The sequence below is a fragment of the Benincasa hispida genome, chromosome 11 (assembly GCF_027475165.1).
Source record: "Benincasa hispida cultivar pf3 chromosome 11, pf3_genome.v1.1, whole genome shotgun sequence".
NCBI classification, from domain to species: domain Eukaryota; kingdom Viridiplantae; phylum Streptophyta; class Magnoliopsida; order Cucurbitales; family Cucurbitaceae; genus Benincasa; species Benincasa hispida.
In genome coordinates, this window is record NC_143488.1 from 5,476,961 (window position 1) to 5,493,608 (window position 16,648).

The 16,648-nt window shown below is 33.9% G+C and overlaps 1 protein-coding gene across 1 annotated transcript; it reads left to right on the plus strand.

The window, feature by feature from the left end:
* Positions 1-10,416: 10,416 nt before the first annotated feature.
* On the plus strand, positions 10,417-11,564 carry LOC120090270 (uncharacterized). Its single transcript, XM_090306656.1, has one exon. The coding sequence runs from the start codon at positions 10,560-10,562 to the stop codon at positions 11,310-11,312; it is 753 nt and encodes a 250-aa protein (XP_090162782.1). The 5' UTR covers positions 10,417-10,559; the 3' UTR covers positions 11,313-11,564.
* Positions 11,565-16,648: the final 5,084 nt, after the last annotated feature.

Sequence of the window (16,648 nt, forward strand, 5' to 3'; positions counted from 1 at the left end):
TATTAATAAAATTGATGAATGCAGTGTATCTAAGGCACATTTGATAACCATTTAGGTTCCGTTTGTAACCATTTGGTTTTTAATTTTTCGTTTTTGAAAACTAAGCTTATTTCATCGACATTTCTTACGATGTTTTGTATTGAATTGTTAGCTAAATTCTAAAAATAAAAACAACTTTTTGAAGGCTACTTTTTTTATATTACAAATTTTGGTTTGGTTTTTTAAACCATTGGTAAAAAGTAGATAACAAAAGAAGAAATTTGGAGGTAGAAGTAGTGTCCATAGGCTTAATTTTCATAAATAAAAAACAAAAACCGACATGATTATCAAATGGGGTCTCACTAATTGATAAAAAAAATTAGGATAATTGACATAAAATAGAAAATTTAAAAACCTTTGAGCCATACACAGCTTAATGATTGACCTCTTATAAACATGATGGAGAGCAGTCGAGCAGCTGTATAAGCTAAGCTTGAAGAAGAAAAAGTTGTAGTAGAAGATGAAGATCTGGGAGAGCAATTTCTCTTCCCTTATCTGTATATTTGATTTCGTATATTAAATCTTTTCCCCACACATAATACAGGGTAGTGATTTATAGATATATACACTTAGATTTTAGAATAAGGACAAAAAATAACTAACGAATCTTCTGTACAACTGGTAGAGAATAATTATATGGCAGAGGTTGTTAGGAGAGCATACACATCAGCATCAACGAGAGTATATACACCAGCGACACTAGTGAGAGCATACACACCAACGACACCAGCAAGAGCATACACACCAGCGACACCAGTGAGAGCATACACACCAGCGACACCAGCAATAGCATACACACCAGCGATACCAGCGAGAGCATACACACTAGCGAGAGCATACACACCAGCGACACTAGCGATAGCATACACATCAGCGATACCAGCGAGAGCATACACACCAGCGAGAGTATACACATAAGCTTTTACATGGCTCCTTGTCATCTGCTGACGAGGCAATTTGTTCTTCCTTGACATCCCCCCTCAAGCGAGAGGGTAAGTCCTTTAGTCCGAGCTTGCTTCGAAGGTAGACAAATGTATCAAGGGGTAAGGGCTTAGTTAGGCAATCCGCCAATTGTTCTACAGAGGGTACATATCTAACATGAAGTTGATCTTGAAGGACAAGGTCACAGATGAAGTGCACATCTATTTCAATATGCTTAGTTCGTGCGTGAAAGACAAGGTTGGTAGCTAAGGCACCTGCACCCATGTTGTCACACCAGAGAACAAGTATACCCTTTGGAGAGAAATCAATCTCGGTTAATAGATTTTTCACCCAAATGATCTCGGTTGCAGCATGAGCAATAGCTCGATACTCGGACTCAATACTGGAGCGAGCCACTGTCATTTGTTTCTTAGATGACCAAGAAATGAGAGTCGATCCAAGATAGAGGCAATAAGTAGCTGTAGATTTTCGATCATCAATACTTGAGGCCCAGTCTGCATCAGAATAGGCTGTTAAATTGAGGTAAGTATCACAGTTGATGGTTAGGCCAAAGTGGAGAGTCCCTGTAAGATATCTAAGCACACATTTGACAGCTAACCAGTGAATATCAGTAGGAGCTTTGAGGAATTGGCTAAGCTTATTAACAATGAAGGCAATGTCCGGTCTTGTATTAGTGAGGTACTGGAGAGCACCAACCTTGATGCGATATAGAAATGGGTCATGGAGGGGTGTTCCAATGCTCAAGGACAAAGAGGAGCCAGGTACTGCAGGGGTTAGACAAGGTTTATATGGTTGAGGTTTAGTTTAGAGAAAAGCTCAGTTATGTATTGAGCTTGATGCAGATGTAGGCCGAAGGGTGTATAAGAGATTTGGACACCAAGAAATTTGCTGAGCTGTCCTAGATCTTTGAGAGAGGACTGTGTATGCAGTCGGGCAACAAGATGATCGATGGGAATTGGATCACTGCCGGTGAGTATCAAATCATCTACATAGACTAGCAGCAGAGTGATGGAGGATGAGTTATGCATATAATATAGAGAAGTGTCTAGGGAGCTTACTTTGAAGCCGAGTTGACAAAGAGATGCTTTGAGCTCATCATTCCACGCACGAAGAGCCAACTTGAGACCATAGAGAGCTCTATTGAGCTTGCAAACATAATGTGGGTGAGTTTTGCTTTCAAAACCCGGGGGTTGAGACATGTAGACAGTCTCATTCAGCTTGCCGTTGAGAAAGTCATTATTGAAGTCAATTTGGCAAAGCGGCCAGTGATGAGACACTGCCAAAGTAAGTACAATTCTAACAGTAGACATCTTGACAACAGAACTGAATGTATCAAAATAGTCAAAGCCAGGGTGTTGATGAAACCCTTTGGGAATAAGACATGCCTTATATCGTTGAACAAGGCCTTGAGCATCACGTTTAATACGATAGACCCATTTGCAACCAACAACAATTTGATCAGATGAAGGAGGTACCAGTGACCAGGTATTTGTACGTTGCAGTGCAGCAAGTTCTTCATTCATAGCTTCTTGCCACTGTGGAGCTGTAAGAGCCTGAAAGACTGAAGTTGGTTCACTCTGAGTAAGGTATTCAATACGTTTAGCAACCCAAGCCTTGGGTTTGAAAATACCAGCCTTCCCTCTGGTGATCATTAGATGAGTGCCAGTGAGGGGTTGAGTGGTAGGTTGTAGGATTGCTATGGAGGGGAGGGTAGAGGTGTTGTTAAGGGTGACACTGTAGGGGATTGAGAAGTAGTTGAGGAAGATAGTAATGGGCTAGGATGTGGGGAAGGTGAACTTGTGGCTAGTGTAGGAAAAGTGTGAGGAGATTGAGGTTGGATAGAGGGATTTGTTTCGGGTGAGGGTTGTGGAGAGGATGGATGGACAGGAGGTGAAGAGAACCATGTGAAGATTGATGGAGCTATATTTGTGGGAGTAGAGATTTGAAGGTTAGCAAAGCCTGTTTGGAATGGAAATTCGTCTTCATTAAATATGACATGGAGAGAGATGATGACCTTCCCATCCTCAGTAAGACATCTGTGACCTTTGTGTATTGGGGAAGGGCCAAAATAGACACATTTGCTGTTGTGAAAGGTAAACTTATGGTGTTGGTATGGACGAAGGTGTGGATAGCACGAACACCCAAAAACTCTTAGAGATAGCACGTCCAATTTGCTTCCAAGTAACACTTCCATTGGACTATGACCCTGAAGGATAGGAGAGGGAAGAGAGTTAATAAGATAAACAGCAGTTTGAAAGGCATACCATCATAGGTGCAATTGGATCTTAGCTTGTGCTAAGAGAGTAAGACCGATTTTAACAACATGGCGATGTTTATGTTCAGCTCGACCATTTTGTGCTGAAGTGTAAGGGCAGAGACCCTTATTTGAATTCCAAGCTGATCACATAATTGTGCCACTGCTTTGTACTCACCCCCACCATCCATTTGCAACATGTGAATGGATTTGTTGAACTGATTAAGAATAAAGGCTTGAAAGTGTCTAAAGACAAATGCAGTGTCACTTTTCTGTTTTAACGGGTATAGCCAAGTAAATCGACTACAGTCACCAACCAACAACACATAGTATCTTTATCCTTCCACATAAAGCATTGGGGCTGGCCCCCATAGATCAGTATGCACTAGTTCAAAAGGTGTGCTTGCATGGGAAAGAGAGTCAGAAAAGGGTAAAGCATGATACTTTCCAAACTGACAAGCTTCACAAAATGACTTCTCATTATCAATAATTTGTAAGTTACATCCACTAATTACTTTTGACAAAACTTTAGGGATGGATGGCCAAGTTGCCTATGGAGAAGCATTGTGGTTACTGTCCTACTGGTTTGAAAAGCAGACTGACGTGAGAACTCTTTGGATAGAGCATTCAAGCGAGCATCTGACAATCTTGAAGTAAGTGGTGCATTATTTATAGATTGGTTGACATCCTTCAGCTGGTATAGCCCATCTTTAAGCCGGCCTTTCAGGATTGGTACTCCCGACTCCTTGTCCTTGACCACACAAAAGTCAGCATGAAATTCAACCACTATATTGTTGTCTTTGGCAAGTTTGAATACACTTACTAGGTTCTTAGCTATGGCAGGCATATAAAGAATATTTAATAATGACAGAATACCAGAACTAGTAGGTATATTTGTATATCCATAGCGAGATATAGAAAGGGATTTACCATTTTCAACCACTACTTTTGTCATTACCTGTGTAGGTAGATGAGAATTGAAGGAAGCTTGGATTGCTGGTGATGTGTGAGGACGCCCCACTCTCTACATATCAGTTGGGGTCAACAACTGACTCAGGTGAAGCTACAGCTGAATGAGTAAGAAGAATAGAGGTGTTTTGTTCTTGACTTCGATTTGGTGGGAGTTGAGTAGATTCAATAAAGTTGTGAGTTTGTCTGGGGTTGTTGAACTTCTTGTTGTATCTGAAGTAGCAAACATCAGCTGTATGCCCAAGTTTTCCACAAGTTTGGCAGGTTGGTCTAGTTGTGGATGCATTATTCCAATGACCACGACCCCTGTTGTGACCTCTTCCACCCCTAAAATTTGGTGGTTGTGTATGTCCAGAAGAGTTTCGAGGGGTGTGTGCTGAAGGATTGGACTGATTACGCACAATGTTGGCTGAGGGTGGGCTGGGTGAGAGTGAGACATTAGCTATTTCGGTAATTTCTGTCTTGACAGTAAGTTGATACTCAAGCTTTTTCTCATATGACAACAGGTCAGATTGCAGATCAGACCAACATGTTGTTCCTTTGCTTTGGATTGCTACTACAACTGGGTTATACTCTTCATCAAGACCAGTTAGCACTTGTGAAGTCAGATCAGAGGAGGAGATGAGGGAACCTGCAAGGGCAAGACCATCAATAAAACGTTTCATCATAGCAAGGTACTCACTCATTTTCAATACGCCTTTGCGAGTTTGCTGAAACATTCTTTTGAGGTAATCTGTTTCATCTCTGGATTGGACTCCAACCAACTCTTGGATTGCTTCCCAGAGTTCTTTGGAAGTTTGAAAATGCATCACTTGTGTTGCTATTTCCTGGTTCATTGAGTTATAAAGCCAACCCAAAAGGAGTTGATCTACTGCTATCCAGGCATCATAAGCTAGATTTGATTGCATTTCGACATCAGGGACTAAAACAGTGGTTGGATCTGCATTGGAGCTTTCACCTGATCGACCAATGGTTGGAACTTGAATAAAACGATCTAGGCAAGGAGTTTCCCCAGTTAGATAACCTTCCAGTCTATAGCTTCTTAGAATTGGCCACGCAAGATTCTGCCAAAGTAAGAAGTTCGACCTATCCATTTTGATGGATGTCACTTGGTTGAGAAGTTGATTTAGGGGAGGACCTGTGATGGTTCTACTACTGGCAACTCTAGAAAAAATAGGTGAGAAAAAGTTTATAGAAGGTTGATTTGCCATAGCTTACCTGGGGCTCCGATACCAAGTCGAGCAGCTGTATAAGCTAAGATTGAAGAAGAAAAAGTTGCAGCAGAAGATGAAGATTTGGGAGAGAAATTTCTCTTCCCTTTTCTGTATATTTGATTTCGTATATTAAATCTTTTCCCCACACATAATACAGGGTAGTGATGTATAGATATATACACTTAGGTTTTAGAATAAGGACAAAAAACAACTAACGAATCTTCTGTACAGCTGGTAGAGAATAATTATATGACAGAGGTTGTTAGGAGAGCATACACATCAGCGACACCAGCGAGAGCATACACACCAGCGATACCAACGATACTAGCGAGAGCATACACACCAGCGACACCAGCGATAGCATACACACCAGCGATACCAGCGAGAGTATACACACCAGCGAGAGCATACACATCAGCTTCTACATGGCTCCTTGTCATCTGCTGATGAGGCAATTTGTTCTTCCTTGACAAGCTTAAGGAAGATGACAAAGCATTGAAGGTTAAGCCTTGAATACTTACATAGTAATTTCTTTCATTGACCACCTTAAATTCCATCACAAGTTGATTTGCAATAGGTTAAATAACATATATAAATAATCTTTTTGAATAAATATCCATATGTTTATAAAGTTGTAACAATCCAAGTAGCAGCCAACTCCTATATTTTTTGGTTATAAAATTGACAATATATATTATACTAAAATAAGATTACCTTATTTGTTTGTAGTAGCTCATGTTAGAGGTTGATATTTAGAGAGGATTATTTTACAATTTTAATTTTAATTTTTTTATTTATTTTTTGCTAATAATGTTGGTTTTACATTCCTTCTCTCATCCCCACTCCTGTTAATTACTAATAATGAAGAAGACGTGATTATCATTGATGGGCATCTTCCATCCCATGACCATTACTATCAATATGAAAAAGAAAAAAGTTACAATAATTGAAGAGGTAGACTAAGATACATAACATATATATAGCACAATAAAGTCATGATTGTACCAAAAAAAAGTTTGAAACAACACAATGTTTTATAATGTGATATGACATATCAAAAGTGGTGATCCAAATATAAAAAAGGGGAAAAAAAGGTTAAATTACCACAATAGGTTTTGTGGCTTGTGTTTGATTTCATAGAGTAATAATATTATTATTCTAATGTGTAGATAATATCCACATTTGAAAAGATAATTAGTATCTAATCTATTAAATTATATTCGAGACCCATTTAGATTGACTAAAAAAAATATTTGTTTCTTAAAAAAATCAATATTATTTAAACTTTTTTGATAAACAAAAATTGTTAAAATATATTTTTAAGGTGTTTCAAAATCTATTTTAGGTGGTTACAAAATACTTCAATTTTTTTCAATTTTTTTTAAATGATGTATTTTAAAGTTAAATATTTTGAATAGTTAAACCAAACACATTTTTAAATTGACAATAACTCATCAGACTTCAATTGATATAATTATATTATGTTGGACAATAATAGTCATGCAAGCATTATTTTAAATATGTTGATGAATGGTAATAATAAAAATCACTAATTAATGTTGGAAATGCGACCAAAGTCTTACATTAGTTAGATAAGAAGAGAATCATGGGTATATAAATATTTGTTTTTAAAAATTTGTTTTAGCATATATAATTTTTTTGTTGAAATAAAATTTTGTAGGTGTAGATTTCAAATTAGTTTCAATTTTGAATTTAGATTTAAAAAAACTCACTTCCAGTCCTTAATATTTGAATCTTATTTCTATAATTTGATCATTGCAAATTTAAAAAATAACACGTTTTGTTCCTTATAGTTAGAATTTGGTTCGTAATAATTCTCTAAAGTTAGAAAACAATTTTCTAAAAGATCATCAGGTAAAGTTGATCGTTAGTTGATATAAATAAACGATGATATTGATTTAATTTCCAAGAAATTATGAAAACTTTGTCTTCTAACCTATATATTTGAATTCGTGTTAATTTTGATTCAACTATGTTCAGATTGACAAACACTAAAGGAAAAGAATACATATGAAAACATCACACGTTGAGTTTGTTACCTAACACGTGGTTGCTTGTGTGTAAAACAGTAGAAAGATAAATTAAAATTGTGATGAGTTGTAATAATATGAGAAAATAGAATAGGGAATGTGTAGAATGAACAAGTGGGGGGAAGCCATGCATGGAAAGCTGTGAGAATCCTGTACAATTTCTGAAATCAAAATGGTTCACGGATTCTACTGACCACAACTCACGGACATGTCTTTGGAATTCTCAACTCACCAGCAAACTTCCAAATTTCTTTCTTTTCTCCCTTATTTATTTATTTTTTTTTAAAAATGTTCGAGTAATTTGAAAATAGGGTGACATCCATGTATATTATTTTTTAGAGATAATAATTAAATATATAATAACATCTTTAAAAAATTATAAATATAGGAAAGTTCATCGACCATAGTGATAGACGTCTATCGTTTATAGATGATTATCGGTATTATAGTGTCTATCAATGATAAATTATATAATTTTTTTTATATTGTATTATATTTAATAATACTTTGGGTTTGATTATTATAATTGCAACTGTTTCTTCATGATATTCGATAAAACCTATACTTTCAACTTTATTTTATATTAAATTTAAAATTTAGATATTAGTAGAAATATCGATAATATGTCCATGTTGATGAACTTTTTTAAAAAGTTATAGAAACTATAGAAAAAAATTAATAAATATATTTAAATTAGTAAATAATATTTTATGATTTTTAAATAAGTTAACATGTTTATTAGTTATTGTTATATTTGTATTATTGACATTTTATTGCTTATATTTTATGCTTGGTAGATTTTTCTATAATATAATGAAGATGTAGGTTCACTCCGCATATCGACGTTGAACTCATGAAAATGTGGAGATACGGAGATGTTTGATGAAAATTTATGGATAATTGTTTTAAATGGTAAAACTATTAACTTTTAAATATAATAAAATATCACTGTCTGTCAGTGATAAACCGCGATAGACTTCTTTCACTCATTATGGTAAACCGCGGTCTTTCACAAATAGATAGTGAGATTCTGTTATGTTTGTAAATAAATTTACTCATTTTCTTTTATTTGATAGTCCAAAATATAATATCATAACTTCATATTATAATTATGGAACTTTTCAAGAGTAACGATTTTAGTCTTTTAAAAATAAATAAAAATATAAATGAAGCGACCAATATAGTTTCTTCTTAAAATTTTAGGGATAAAAAGAAGCATTTTCAAATTATAGGACGATCAAAATGAGCATTTTTTTTAAAGTATATGAATCAGAATAAATTAAAGCTAAAGGTATAAGAATTGAAATAGTATTTAAACAAAAAGAGAGAGAAAAAAAACTAGATTCTGCTTGAGAACTGGCTGTGAGAAGATTTGGCTCAAAAAGATATTGATCTTCTTTTATGTCCTTGGAAATTAAGAGATGTTCCTTCCCCCCCCCCCCAAAAAAAAAAAAAAAAAAAAAAAGAAAAGGTCTTTGGATAGTGATGAAAATGTGGAGTTATCGATTTTATAAAAATGTTTATTGATTACTATCTTATTTAAAAAGAATTATAGAAATCAAGAAATTCATGAATATATATAATAGTTGAGCATAGTTTCCTTAAAAATAAGTTTAAAATATTGGTTTTATTAGCACTATGCAACGTTTTAAATCATTGTACGAACATAAAATGTATTGAATAAACTAAATGTGAAAGATGTTAACAAAGATATGGATTGTAATTATAGTAAAAACAATATAAAATTATTTTATTGTGTGGAATATTTATTTATCAAATTAAACTTTTTAATGGTTTATTTATTTTTATAATTTTTAAAATTAGGACACGACAGTTTTGTATATTATTTCATATAAATACATTTTGTTATATTTTTAGGTCTAAAGAAAAATATCCATTAATACTTTACACCGAAACCATGAAATTAAACATATAAATAAATATAAATAGAAATATTGATGCGTATGAATGGATATCTTTTCATTCAGAAACAAACAATTTAAGGGTCTTTTGTTAATGTCATTTGTTTTGTTTGATTTTAATGTTTGAGTAACATTAAAAAAGGATAGTTACTGATATAAAAATTAAGTTTAAATAGAACATAATGTAAAAAAAATATAGATATAGTAAAATTTAAATAGTCTATCACTAATAGATTATAACATTAATAGGAGTCTATCAGTGATAGACTATATTGTTGGTAGAAATCTAATAACGATAGACTGTACAATTGGTAGATTTTGCTATATATATAACTTTTTTAAATATTGTTATACACATAATTATTATCACTAAAAATGATATTCATTCTAATTAAGACCTTTTTGGTAATTATGTTCCTATTTCTCATTTTTAGTTCCGAAAAAATGTTCTTCAAATTATATATTAAAAACAAACGAAAACTAGTTTCTTTTTCTTATTTCATAAATTTAGACATTACTTTTATCATTTTTCTCGTACAATGCATTATAAATAAATAAGGAATAAACATATCATAGAATATGTAAATATTTTATCTGAAAATTTAATTTTCACGTAAAATTTTTATTTTCATCAGGGAAAGAAACATTCACCTAAAACTCATTTTAATTCGATTATTCAATAAACTTTTGGACCGATGATTTAATATTGTATAGTCCAACAATTAGTTAATCTATGATTAGTATTCATTTAAACTTAAATTTTTTAAAGTGTGATTTAACATAATAAAAGTAAAAATAAATTGACAAAACGGTTTTCAAATATTAAAAAATAACCAAAATATGTATAAATAATAAATAGATATTTTATTATTAGTTGTAGATATTTTTAGCAGTCTTAAAATAATTTTCCTTCAAAAAAAACAAGAAACATTTAACAAATACAATTCTATATTTTTTTTTTCAAAAACGTCGATGAAACGACAAACGAGATATATAGAAAATAAGATCGTTATTGTGCAAGATTTTACACACCTTCTCTAGTCCTTAAGAAGTCATTCACGGGTTTGTTTGTCACACTCTCGGCTATATATACATATATAATCCCAACATAACCTCACTTCTAAGGAGTAGTTCTTCTTTAGTTCTTTTTTTTTGAAGAACCCTAATAATGGGTTCCAAAGCTTCAGCAATGTTCTTCATCCTTTCAATCTTTATGGCCTTATCTTTGCCCCCAATTTATGCTTGTACTCCTTGCACTCAGCCTCACCCTCCTCAGCCCCCTTATCACCGCCCTTCCCACCCTAAAATTCCCCATCCAAAACCCCACCCTCCTCCCCACCACAGCGGTGGAGGAGGTGGAGGCGGTGGAGGAGGTGGTAGTCGTGGAGGCGGAGGAGGAGGCAGTGGTGGTGGAAGCCGTGGAGGCGGAGGTGGTGGGGGTGGGGGTGGTGGAGGTGGAGGTGGAGGTGGAGGTCATCCCCACCCACCAATTGTAATTCCACCACCAGTTATTTCCCCACCAGTTATTCCCCCTCCGGTTATAACCCCTTCACCACCATCCACAACTTACCCTCCTTATACTAGTCCTCCTCCGGGTGGCGGTGGCGGTGGCGGACCAGGGTCAGGGCAATACCCTCCGCCGTCGACACCGGTTCAACCGACATGTCCAATAGATGCATTGAAATTAGGGTTATGTGTGGATGTTCTTGGAGGGTTGGTGCATATTGGTTTAGGGAATCCAGTTGAAAATGCATGTTGTCCAGTGCTTGGAGGGCTGTTGGAACTTGAAGCAGCAATATGTTTGTGCACAACTTTGAGGATTAAGCTTTTGAATCTCAATATATTCATTCCTTTGGCACTACAAGCTCTTATTACTTGTGGCAAGAATCCTCCTCCTGGCTTTGTTTGTCCTCCACTTTAGGGAAAATATCATCATTTTTAGTTCTTGTTGTAGGTCTTGTCTTTGATGGGGTTTTAAGTTAACAACTTTGGGGTCTTTTTGTAGTATTCATCATGTGGTTTTTGCTTTGTTGCCATGGATATGTCTCTTTTTTCCTTTCCTTTTATTTTTTCTCTTTTTCTTGCTAAGAAAACTCACTTTAGTTTCTAGGTAAAACTGATATTGTCTCTCATTTACTAATGAGATAATGATCTAGAATATTTTCTGATTGTCTCTCTCTTGAAGTTGGAATTTTTAGTTTTACACCAATCTCTCTCTCTCTCTCTCTCTTCTCACTATGAAAGTTGAAATGTTTTTCTAGTTAACAAAGCATGAAACACTTAATTAAGAACTTGATTTTCTACTTTCAACTTCCATTCTCTCTTTTATATAAGAAGTATTTGATATATATATATAAGAATTATTATAAAAAAGACAAAAAAAAAATGATGAAAATATAGATGAGAATTATTCACAATGATAACCCTGATAAATTAAAGATTTACTATATATGATTCAGCTTGGCTGGAGACACTTATACAAAGTTTTCAAAGGGAAAAAATGTAGAAGAAAATTATTTAATTTGCTAATTTTTTTTTTCGTTTTTAATAATAAAAAAAAATAGAATTTCGTTTGCCTGAGAGATTTGAACTCTTGCAGGGAAACCCCATGAACTTAGCTAGCACACGTCTTAACCACTCGGCCAAAGTAACAGAGATATTAGAATAACGAAACAAACAGATGATAAAAAATTAAAATATGATGTATAAATATAATTGTGGCACCTTAACTACTTAGCTATGTATCGCAGCATATAATTTAAGCATTTCAACGACAATTCATTTGAACTAAAAGTCATAAAAACATCATAAATAATGGTTCAATCAAAGTTTGAGTTTAAATTCTCATTGTTTTTTCTTTGTAATTATTGCATGCAAACTCTATTCTATTTTAACTATTAAATGTTTTCATATAAATCACTAGAGTAAATATGCGGAGAAATTTTTAAAGCTATATGTAGATGGGAAATTATTTTGATTAATACTATTATTGGGTAAAATAACAAATTATGTTTAGTGACAAACAAATTCTAAACCTAAAATTATTAAATTAAGAAAATGATATAAAACTATAAAAGGAAGAGAAAAAGGATGGTACAAACCAAAATTGGAAGTTTGGCAGTAGAATACAAAGTCCGGACTTGTACTTTGGTAAAGGCTCATCTTCTGCCATATTCTAATTTTGTACCCTAAAGTCTGATATCAATCATGGAATAGTAATTAGGTTCTTTTTTTCTTCTTTTAATAAAAAAATTGTAAGTTTGATCCTTCAATTATGAGTTTTGTGACTATTTTTTCATAGAAATATATTTATGGTTAGAAGAATCAGTAGATGCACCGAAATATGCATATGTCAGACCAAAGTGATCTCATTACTACAAAAGAACAGTATAGAGAAGAGCTCATACGCAGATACAAGTATCGTCAAGACAAGAAGGAAGTTAAAAAAGTTTAAAGCAAAAAGCAAATAGATCCTTGAACTTTCAAGGCTAGGGGGAGTTTTGTCTCTATTTAGTCCATAAACTTTAGATAGCTTAGAGATCTTTTAACTCTCAATTTTATGCCTCATTTGGTAACTGAACTTTGAAAAGTGCCTAATTTGATACTTAAACTTATAATTTTGTGATTAATAAATTCTTGAGTTCTCAATTTTCTTCTAATAGATTATTGATATATTCAATAAATATATATATATATATATAATTCATGAATCTATGTATTAAACACGACATTGATAGTTTGGATTTGATTGAAATATTAATCGAATTCACATTTAACGAATTAATTATTTTTTTTTAATTTCAATATATTTCAGATATATTAGATACAAAATTGAGAATTCTAAAATATTCATTTAGATTCATTTTAATATTTTTACAACCACGACATTTACATAATAAATAATAATGTAATCGTGTTAGATTTGAGTGTATATGATATAAAATTTAAAACAAATGACTTGAATGCGAAATAATATTATAAATCAAATTTTAGCAATATATGAATGATAGAAATAATTGTATTATCGATATTATTTTTTCATCGAGACTTATATGTATTCGATAGTTTAAATATTTGATCATTATTTTTTATATTTTAATGCATGTTATATATCTTTTTATTTTATATAATTAGATTATATTTAAACTATAAAATATGGAAAAAAATGTAAGGGAAAAAATACAAGAAAGAGAAACAAGAAATAGTTATCAAACAAGTTTCTGTTCTTGTTTATTTTTTTCAAGAAACAAGAAATAGGAATAGTTATCAAATATATTCCTATTTCTTATTCTTAAAAAAGAGGAAACAGGAAACAAGAAATAAGAAACAAGAAACAAGAAATAGGAAATGAGAATGTCATCAAACGAGCCCTAAATCTCTTATCCCTGTTGATAAAACATTTTCTCTTGACCTTGTGATCATTGTTTGGCAGGTAAGCAACATAGAATTTCATTTCTAGGAAGTCCACTAGAAGGTGAGGAAAATTGGAGTTAATATATTATGATATTTGTGGGCTGATTGAGGTGGAGTCACTTGGTGGCAATAAATATTTTGTCACTTTTATTGATGATGCTACTGGAAGAACTTGGATGTATATGTTGAAGACAAAAATCCAAGTGTTTGAGATTTTTAGGAGGTTTCATGTCATGGTAGAAAGGGAAGCTTAAAGAAAACTGAAGTGTCTTTGATTTGACAATGGTGGTGATGTTGGAATTGGTGTCCTAATTTTTTCAGAATCTCGTAGTTTGTGAACTGTCACATTGTTATGAATAAAAGAAGAGTTATTTTATTTTTCATTTACTCATATCCAATAAACAAAGCTCCATGGTTATTGTATGTAAACTTAAGCATGTATATGAGATATAGAAGTGGATCATGCCTCAAGTGATAACCTAAAAAGGTTTGTAGTATAAGGATTAAGGAGGGATACTTGATCCTTGTGACACTACAGATATGACCCGCTTTGTAGAGGTTTGCAAGTGTTGTGAACTACTACAGATTGTAGATCCTGACCATTCATTTGGAGACATGCGAGCGGGGGTGTCCTATACAAAGAGTTTGTATAAGACCGGACCACGAGATGATTCGTCTCTTTATATAACGCCGTTGATACTTGAGACTTACATCACACCTAAATGACCATAGGTGACATGACCTCAATCCTGAGTGTTTTGGGAACTCCTGCATTTGAGGGTGGTCCTTTGATTAGTATGGATGAGAGTGGCTAGATTGCCAACTCAGCAGCCTACCTTTTTGGAGATTTATTTGATTTGGGAGCTGGGAACTCAGTTAGATAAGATGGAATTCACTCCTTCCCCGAACAGGGGTAAGTAGATAGATTGCTCCTTTAAGGACTGATTTCGGGTCTCTTTGGATGAGAAGACTCAGTCATAGTAGGACTATGACTTATGTTCATTAGAGGAATCAGTGGTACTTAAGGAGTTAGATGTAACTACAGGGACATAACGGTTATTGGCCCAACTGTACTTACGAGCGATCTGTGAAGGGTTATCACACTGTTGATTGATTGATATGGATACAAAATATATCTGTAGTAAGGAGAGTGCAGTTGTCGATCTTTAGTGGAGTGCCCAACAGTTAACGGATGGTGGATCTCATGACTAAAAAGTTTAGTCAGTTATTCATGTACTATTGGAGCTTTAAGCTATAGGTCCATAAGGTCTCCTTGGTAGCTCAATGGATTCAAGTTGAGAATTAGTTCTTGGTGTTGATTTGAAATGTTCAAATTGACAAGAGAAAATTCAATTATATATGATATGATCGGTGTGATGTATGAGATACATCAAGTGGAGGATTAATATAAATCAGATTTACATTAAGTACCATAAAATAGAAAAAGAGCTATGGTTTAAATGTTCCATGAGATAAAATATTAAAACTATAGGTTATAAATATAATATGGTAAGTTGGTTATCATATATATTCATAATAATATTAATTATTAGATAATTATATCTTTTTCTCTAATAACCAATTGAGTGGGAGGTTATTGGTGGTTTTATGGTAACCGTGAGATAAAAGGAAAAATGTTTTCGTAAATTTAGAGGGGTTTCTATTCTTGGAAAGAAACTCACGGTTTGCTGTCAAGTGAATTGGATTCACTAAACGATAGCCGGAAGAGAGACTAGACGATCGTGGAGTGACACTATACGACAGTTCACTCAGCTGGTCATAGCTAAACAATCACAGGGAATTTTATATACGATAGCTTGCCTTCTTGTACATGATTGGGCATTCGTCTATACAATAGACTCTTCTCATCTTTCACTTGCTCAATCGTTTACATGATTGTTATTCCTCTGTCTTTAACCAAGTCCACACAAAGCCCACACTTCTGGATTCTCACATCGAGAATACCAAGGTAGCCATTCTGATGGTGTCCTCACTCAACTCGACTGAGTTCGAGGTTTTGGAGGCTGTTTGTTGGGTTCATGATCTAGGAGATAGTTGAGTTTATGTTCGTCGTGAACGTGTTGTGTTGCAGTCGTTGTGTTTGAGCATTCATGTGTCGCTGTCTTGGAGACTAAATGAACATTCGTGATTGAGGGATTTTAAGCATGAGTCTTTAAAGGTATGATATTCTTATCCCTTGATTTTATTGTAAATCATGTGCATGACCTGCAAGTTTCTGTTTCTTGACTGTAATTGTTAGTGTTCAATTTAGAATGGAATTTGGAACGATCATTCCGCTACTTATGGAAATCCTCATGTATGATTTCCTTCAATTGGTATCACAGCCAGGTTGTTCTGATATTCCAAATTTCACTTCTGTTTTGAACTTCTTTTACAGCCGTGGTGGGTTTTCTGCATTTGCGTTTAAGTGTTAAATGTGTTTGTGGATGACGTTGATGAATGTTTATGGGTTAATTGCTTCTGTTTAAAGCTTTCTTTTGATTACAAAGTGTTAATTTGTAAAGGCCCTTATATTTTTGGGCATAATTAATAAGCAATCGAGTCTGTGATTCAAAGTGTTTGAGTTTGTCGAATCGTTCGTGATGAAGTTTCGAAGCATGGAGATGCAGTTCTCAGCGAAGAAGAAGACCAAGAGTTGGTCGTATCGTGTAGCCTCAGGTAAACGATTGTTGGGATTTGGCTAAACGATCGTGTAGATTTTTCAATGCGATCCTGTAGTGTTTACTAAACGATTGTTTAGCTAATGCTAAATGATGGGGTAAAGTGTTTACTCTATCGTGTAGCGTTGGTTGCCCGATCGTGTAGACGCTCGAGGTAAATAAT